Genomic DNA, 8,393 nt, shown 5'->3' with positions numbered 1-8,393 from the left:
ATTCCAATGTCCAGCAATGGGTGGTGTCACATAAAAAAACTTGGAGTGGAGGTAGCTTTTCAGATACTGTAGTAGAGGCCATAACATCAGATGGAGAAGGCAGTCATCTCATGTTCCCCATAGGGGGATTTCAGATCGCCTCATATAAGAACTGTGTTTGAAAATGAACATGTCATCCCGGCCATTTGCCATTTCACTCATATGGATATATGAAGAATCAACTGACTGAGAGAAAACGCTATTGTTACTGCTACTGAATTAGTTACATTTTCACTAGAAACAGACTGTATCAAATATGAGTGACTGACTGTCGCAAACCATACAGAGACACCTCCCTGACAATAACGCTGAGACAGCTTGTTTATTTTTGGACCACAATGCTTATATGAAATGATTTTAAGATGACCCCATGTTATTCTCCATAGAGAAATTACTTCCGTGAACCAGGGGATGAGGGAGTGACGTCAGGACTTCGGCGCTCTATTGCAATCTGATCCAAGGCTCTCATCAGGTCCTGGTTCATCTGCAATCACACTATGTAGCACTAGCTCAGCCATCATCTGCAAGGTACGCATGCACATTCTGAAGGAACTTATTTCCCATTTAACATCTTGGCAAAAACATCTGACAGAAGACCAGAAAGCACGTGTACTTTCAGCTAATAGTATATACTGCATATATACTGTATATGCAAAATTATCAAGGCACATGCATGATTGAATTGTGATGGTAATCTGTAGCCTACAGCAATTGATAATATTAATTTGATGGGTTTGTTTTAAGTAACTTTGCATGAAATCTCATAACCCTATTTTTGTGGGAAATGGACGTTTGGTGCAAGATGCTCAAGATAGATGGCCTGAAAGGGTTAATGTGCAACCACCCGAAAATAAATATGCTACAGTTTCACTAATACAGATTGTAGAAAGCTGATTTGATACATTTGACTTGATTAGTGCGCATACAATCTCAAAAGATATCTTGGATGGCATTTTGGGGTTTTCAGGCATGAAAATGCATTAATGCATTAATTAATAATGCATTAATCAAATACATCAAATATACATCAAAGACACTGTAGAAAGCTAATTTGATGCATTTGAACATTAGTGTTTCAGGCATTAAGGGGTTAATAACAAAAAAAATGCTCAAGGGATATCACTGGGCACCTTTTTGAATCAGTTGAGAAAAAAACATTTACTGACGAACCACGTTCAGCCAAAAATCACCCTTTGACTCTCGGACTATCTAAAAAGACAAAGGAAAGTGAGAAGGCATTTTTTCAATTGACATTTTTTAAATGTATAGTCTGCAAGCTCAGGTTGAAACATTAGCCCAACAACTTCTAAAACATAGACATTGCACAGGAAAGCCGTTAGACGCTGTTTTTTTTAATAAGCATTGGTATACATGAAAGAATATAAGTCTTTTCGAAATACAAACATAAATAATTCAACTGTTAATTTAGTTTCTCAGTTGTATGAATAGTACTGAGATATTGTAATGAAATATTTATGTATTTTATGAATTAGTATCTACAGTATGTTTAGGGCCTTACAAAATAAATTCCAATTAATGAAAGAAACTGTAGGAATATTTTCATACTATCTTTCAAAAGACAAATTACAAATTTTCATTTTGAAGCCAGAAAACACAACATCTTACATTTCACAAGGTTTTGTGAAGAGCATATGCATGATGAAAGGCTGGATTGGATGGATCTTCTCTTTACAATAATACAGTGTGGTATCACAGTATTATTTTCTAACAGAGAAGTAAGATTGACAGATTTATATTAGTACTTGTTACAGTCGCAAACTTTCTTATAAACTTATTATTTCTGTCTGTGTAGTACACCGCAACCCAATGCCATTATGCCAAATTATTGCCAGACTCCAGATAAAATATATTAGTTTACTTTCTCATTTAAAATAATATATTGATTGAGGTACTGTATATTGGTGGATATTTTCAAAATTGGGCAATTCAGAAGAAAGAATACTTACCATAGTGTTTTTGCATTGTTATAATTTCTTTAATATAAATATCTTTGGTGCATTTTGTAGTGTATTATAGAGTGCAAAAATATCAAGTATGAAAGAAGTATAAAATGTCCATTGAAGGGCTATGTTTTACTATTGTGGAAGAAATAATCATCTACAAATAATGCTATTGGCAAAGGAATGTTGTGACATTCACAATCTCTATCTTTGAGATGGATGAGGCAAGTGTCTCATCTTCCAGGCCCAGGCCTAAAGCCACTTTTCCATTGGTCATCTTGTTGTGCGTTCCAAGGACAATGTCAGTGCTGGGCAGAAACCAAGGACAGGTGACACGATTTGCACAGCACTCTTCCGTCCAAGGGATAGCAGCCATAGTCATTTGGGTCAGGAGAGAGCTGGATATCACAAATCTGCAGACAACATGAAATACAGAGAATGTTATTGAGTAGTGGCTTAGCAAATATTTATTTAGTGGTGTCCATGAGTGCATATGCAAATAAATGCATGTCTGTTTTTCTGCGCAGTATGCCTTGCCCACCTCACAACGATAGCACTCCTCATGGAAGGAGCGTCCCAGGCATTCTACAGTGTAGCTATCAATACCATCTGCTCTTGGAATGATTAGTTGGTTGCAGGCACTGCACTGTGGGGCATATTTCCTGCATGGGTCAAAGTTTGTGGACAAAGAGAATATTATTTTAAGATTTATGATCAAACTTAACAGGCTACTCCTTTATAAATGCAAGACAATTTGGCATTATTCATGTATGATATGTGTAGTTAATGTGAAGTAACGGTGTGTCAATATTTTCTTTGGTATCAAACCAGATTTTTCAGACAGAAACATTTTACCTATAGTAGTCCTGGAGGCAGTACACTTCTCCCACTTCTCCCTGAGCAAATCTTTGCTCTCCAATTTGTTGACTGCATGTTGCACAGGTAAAGCAAGGTGGGTGGTATGTTCGTTCCAGTGCACGGATCACATGATCTTTGATAACTTCACCACAGGCCCAGCAAAGTTCCAAACTGGCCTGAGTGATAGATAGAGACATGTGATTCAGATATATATATATATATATATATATATATATATATATATATATATATATATATATATATATATATACCTACACATGTAAATATGCAACCATGTTGATGTTATTATGTGTGTAACTAAACATTGCATGCCATATAAATCAGACTAATCCCAAATTTAAGGAACTTGAAGCTGATACATACCTGGTAGCAGTCCTCACAGAGTGGGATTCCTGCCTTATTATAGTACAATTTACCAGCCAGTGGAACATGGCACTGCCTGCACTGGAAGCAACTGTCATGATAAGTTCTGTTTAACGCCTCTACTGCAGGTTCATTAAGAGCCACTGTCTTCCGACAGAAGCCACACACCTCTGGAAAGTACACAAAAATAAAATGTAAGTCTGTATCTTATCAACAAATAATAGCTTAATAGCTGTAGCGATTAATATATACTTTATTTTACCATTACTCTCTGGGCTCATCTCCTGGTGACAGTTGTAGCTCCCTTGGGACTGTTCATCTTGAACACCTCCACTAGATGGTGGTCTTGGCTCTGGCTTGAATGTGGGTAACTGTCAATATAAGTTCATATAGCAAACATTCATATAACAAACAAAATATATAAAATGTAAAAACAAAGATTGTAGACTGGGCACTGTAGAGCATTAAGGGTTTTGAGGGATCACTTCACTTCGCAGCCTGTTCAGTGCTCCACTTTCCAACATACTGTATGCTAAGACTTAGACACTATCACCACATTCAACATTATCTCTATAATGCACATAAATCACAAACTTAAAATATATATAATCGTTGAAATGGGGATAGGCCTATATTATGTGTTTTATTTCCTTTCTATTCTCTTACTGGACAGAGATGGAACACAGCTCATTTTATTGAAGGAGCCCCCAACTATTGTGAGCTGATCGCTTTTAGTAAAATACATAAATTCCCCTCTAACCAAGAACGGGAAAGGCTACAGGAATCCAAGCTTTCTGCTTTTACTCAGTCAGCTTTATTGGTCTGTGTTTTCATTATTTCTACAGTGAGATCCAGCTGTAATGGAGGCCACAAGAAGTCAAGTTACTTACAGAGAGGTCAACAGTTTGAAAACATCCTGTTTTCTCAAGAAAAGGAGCATGGGTTACAATGTGTTTTCGTGTCATCCAATCATATCTAAAAGGCAGCTGTGTTTCCCTCAAGTAATCTGTTCTGCAGATGAGTCTCCATAACCGCTTTGGGAGATGATGCAGTGTTTGTGAAAGTTGTACTACTACAGTGTGTAGCTACTAGCTACAAAACTGAAACACTGAACTGACAACTGAAAAGGCAAAAATAATGCTTATGTGGTTTTATTTTTTAGCATTAATTGGCCTAATGGCCTTGGCCGGCTTAGCGGTCCAGGCACCTTGGCTCGTAATCCAGCATGACAGTGTGTTGCGGGTTCGAGTCCGGATCCCGACGAACTTTGCTGTTTGTCTTCCCCCATCTCTCTCCCCATTTCCTGTCAAGCTACTGTACGTCTATCAATAAAGGCAAAAATATATCTTATTTTTTAGCGTCATTGTAGCCAAGACCCATGCATACCTGTTTGTTATAAGGTGGTGACTGGATTGTGTACAGGGGGAGTGAGGGAGCCTCTCGAAGAGTAGGGGACAATAGCGGTGCAGAATCTTCAGAGAGTTCCGTTCCCACCGATAAGGGCAGCGAGGGAGAAAGGGGAAAGACCTCTGTTGAAGAGAGGACAACCAAAATCAGATTTTGAATCTACTTGGATAATGAAATTTGTCATCAAGATGATTGTTCTATTTTACCATCAGATCCTCTGTGCACTAGGTCCTTCTGTTGGTCTGTGTTTGCTAGACTGAGTCTTGGATGGGTGACTGCAGGTTTGGAATCTGAGGGTTTGTCCTGGGGAGCTGGATGAATAGGACCAACACTGTCTGCACTGCTGCTTGACTCAGAGGAAGAGCTATCTTTCTTGCGCCTTTGTGTGTGGACGCTGTCGCTTGGCTGGACTCGCACCGCAGTGTGCTGCACATCTCTCTCAGGGGCATTGTGAGTCTGGAGTGCATGCTGCTGCTGTGTCACAGTAGCACGGCACGGAGATGCTAAAGTAATGAAGACAGAGGATACCATCCGCTTTGGTGGAGCTGCTGATGCCATGCCTCTGTAACTAACAAATTCACATAGACACGCACGCACGCACGCACGCACACACAGGATATGAGACATAGGAAGAAATCACTCACTACTAGACATTGAAAACTGTTTACAGCATTCCTCAATAACATTGTGCAGTAACAAAGCTGACCCGAAGTAGCATCTTACATGATCTTTTGCAGCAACTCTTCAATGTACATTACACAGAATCCATGACTGTATATATACCAGGCCCCGGTTGATTGCAACATGGCAACATTACATTATCAACAAAATCAAGTTTGCCATTGTGTACAACTGTACATGCCCTTTTGGCCAACTTTCTCAAAGCATTCAGTTTCAATATGTTTTCACTAAAAACACACTACAAGTTTAAAACCCACAGATCTCATGGACTATAATGACTCCCTTTAGAGGGACATGGCTTAAATCTAAATGATCTGAGCTCCCCCCCCCCCCCCCCCCTCTTCTTATCTTCTGAAGATCATAGTGTCTGTTCCATGCTATTACATACCTGAGACAAATGTGTGGTATGATGGTCAACTCTCTCTTCTTCGTTTCACCCCCTTTGTATCTCGACACGTCTGGTTTGTTTCTCTATTTTCCCTCCTGATCCGCCACTGAGAGGGTTTTGGTTTAGTTGTATAGAGAGGGCAGCTATCTACAAAAGCCACTCCTTTTCCTTCTGTACCTCCCTCCCCAAACTCCTCTTCCATCGACCCCTCCTCCCTCTGTGGCTATATGACAATCCCTCTCTCTTTCTTTCTCCCGACCGTAAAAGGTGAACAGTTAATCTCTGGCAAAGTGTAGTAGTAAAGGGGGGAAAAGCATGACACATACAAATGAAAAAGTGGGCAGGTACACAAACGCACTGCACCTACGTATGTGTGTGTGTGTGTGTGTGTGTGTGTGTGTGTGTGTGTGTGTGTGTGTGTGTGTGCGCGTGTGCGTGTGCGTGTGTGTGTGTGTGTGTGTGCGTGTGCGTGCGTGCGTGCATGTGGAACACACAGACACACAAGAACTCACGCACACACTTTTCAAATACAATACCAGACAAAGTGCTCACTCATAAATGGACAAAAGTACACAAAGTCCCTCCCTTTTTCCACCCCTTTATCTTTTATCTCTTGAAATTCAACAGGATGTGACTGTACCTGCCTTTTCCACCCAATATCAATCTGTGCTCTTACTTTCTCTCTCTCTCTCTCTCTCTCTCTCTCTCTCTCTCTCTCTCTCTCTCCCTTGCAGCTCTCCCTTATTGTTCTATCAGCTTTATTTTCTCTACCTCCCTCAAAGAGTCTGGCTCCCTTTTTCTTCTCCGGCTTTCCTTCTTCCCTTCCCCCACTGCATTATATCACTTACTCTTAGCCTTGACTTACTATCAGTATCTATAAGGCTTTGCTGTCACTTAGTTCTTATCGACATGCAGTTAGAACATTTAAAACACTGGCTGAAAGTGACTGAATACAGAGACTTCTTAATTGGCATAATTACCAGCTCTCAACTGCTGTACTAAAAGCAGCTGTAAATGAGCAACTTCATTACAGCACAATGAATCATGACATTGTGCAAGAGGAGTTGGTGGTAGTGTCTGGAGCTCTGGGAGAGAAAAAAATGCACAAGGGAGAAGGGCAACAGTACTGTGTGATGTCTGTGAGTTATGAACCAGCTGCTTTGTTGTGTTTTCTCTCCTCTACAGACCGACAGGCAGTATCAGCTCTACTGATCAGCACATATTATGCCTTTTCTCCTGCAGCCTGAACTGGAGGAATGCCCTCCCCTCACATCATGAGCCAATACTTTGGAGGGGAGAGGGAGCTCGAACAAGCACAAAAAAATTGTATATAAAAACACAGATGGGGCAAAAAATAAGGTTGAATGTATGTCAGCGTGAAGGAGAAGTGAGACAGGAATGTGTATAGGGACTGAAAGAGGGGTTAACAGGAGAAAGGGATGCAGAATAAGGGCAACCAATTGTGCGGGGAGCTTGGTCAAGAGGGTCTCTGTTGTTCCAGGGTCTAGGAATGGAATGTAGCAGTGATGTCAGAGTAGCAGGAGGGAGCATGCCTAGTGATGACACAATTCCCCTGAATTCTGTGCCCCTCCCCCACCACTAAAATGTTCATTAAAACATTTAAAAGTAACTTGGCCGAGTTAGCAGTGTAACTCTTCAGATTGTGAAAACATAAGAGTGCAATAATCACTTTAAATGAGATATAACTGCATGAGTTATGGACAACAAGTCTACGAAAGGTTTTACTACAAGGCCAATGTGGAAGGAAAAAAAAGTCTCACTAAAAGAGAAAGGAAAGAAAGATCATGTTCTGAGTTCAGACAAACATTATGATTCTAATCTAAAAGCACAACTTGGTCAGACTGAATGAGACCAATTTCTGAAACTGTAATAAAACACATGTTTTCCTTTCTGTAACCATCTCTTAATGTTTCCAGAGTGAGGAAAACTGTACTTCGTGTGAGAAACTTTGCTGCAAATTATGCTGACAACACTTTTTTTTTCTTTTCTTTTTTTTTCAGATGCTTGTGCAAGCGGGAGAGTGGGGGTAAAGTACAGTTTTTGCTGACAACACACCCTCTGCTGTTTGAAACTGTTGCCCTGTAGAACCTTTCATCAACTTCCTGATCAAACATTTTTCACATCACTATCAATCTTGTTTTGGTGAGTATTGATGTATCAGTACATCAATACATCAATATTTTTACACTTTGAGATTTAACTTCACATGGATTTTACTGTGAAAGAACAAAACATTCACTATTTATTTTGCATTCCATATCATACAATGGAGCAAGCAAATGTTATGTAGTATTACATTATTATTGACTAATTTCAAATTACACCAATATGGAATATAAGCTGAGCTGTGTAAAATGACAGTTTATTTCAGTTCAAAACAACTTTAAGAATAAACTAGATAACAGCATTTGTGCCAAAAAATATAAACATGAATAATGTGTTTTCTATTTACGGTTGCTGAGGTAATTTGTTAATTTCCTTAGAGGTAGGTAGTCATTAGTATTGAGGTAGATAGAAACATACAGTTTATATTGCCTATGATGACAATAAATGATGTCTCTATGTGTCAGCTGACTTTGTGGGAATGATTTGCCTTGATATCTGTTTGTAGCTCAATTCCAATTCCTTCTTGCCATGGCTTTCGTCTCCTTCCA

General features: G+C 39.5%; 1 protein-coding gene across 3 annotated transcripts; it reads right to left on the bottom strand.

Moving 5' to 3' along the window:
• Nucleotides 1–1,391: 1,391 nt before the first annotated feature.
• Nucleotides 1,392–5,889, bottom strand: fblim1 (filamin binding LIM protein 1). Of its 3 annotated transcripts, none has more exons than XM_083771672.1 (8): nt 5,719–5,889; nt 4,856–5,217; nt 4,629–4,771; nt 3,505–3,613; nt 3,243–3,412; nt 2,856–3,034; nt 2,542–2,662; nt 1,392–2,413 (listed from the first exon to the last, which is right to left on the bottom strand). In XM_083771672.1, the coding sequence occupies exons 2-8, from the start codon at nt 5,205–5,207 to the stop codon at nt 2,303–2,305; spliced, it is 1,185 nt and encodes a 394-aa protein (XP_083627798.1). In that variant the 5' UTR covers nt 5,208–5,217; nt 5,719–5,889; the 3' UTR covers nt 1,392–2,302. The 3 variants fall into 3 exon arrangements, with proteins under 3 accessions (XP_083627798.1, XP_083627800.1, XP_083627799.1); XM_083771674.1 differs by having other exon boundaries at nt 3,505–3,598; XM_083771673.1 differs by having other exon boundaries at nt 4,856–5,211.
• Between the last annotated feature and the right edge of the window lie 2,504 nt (nt 5,890–8,393).

This window comes from Protomyctophum parallelum, assembly GCF_964188405.1.
Source record: "Protomyctophum parallelum genome assembly, chromosome: 8".
NCBI lineage: Eukaryota > Metazoa > Chordata > Actinopteri > Myctophiformes > Myctophidae > Protomyctophum > Protomyctophum parallelum.
Note: the sequence above shows the minus strand (reverse complement) of the source record. Positions and strands in the feature narration are given on the sequence as shown.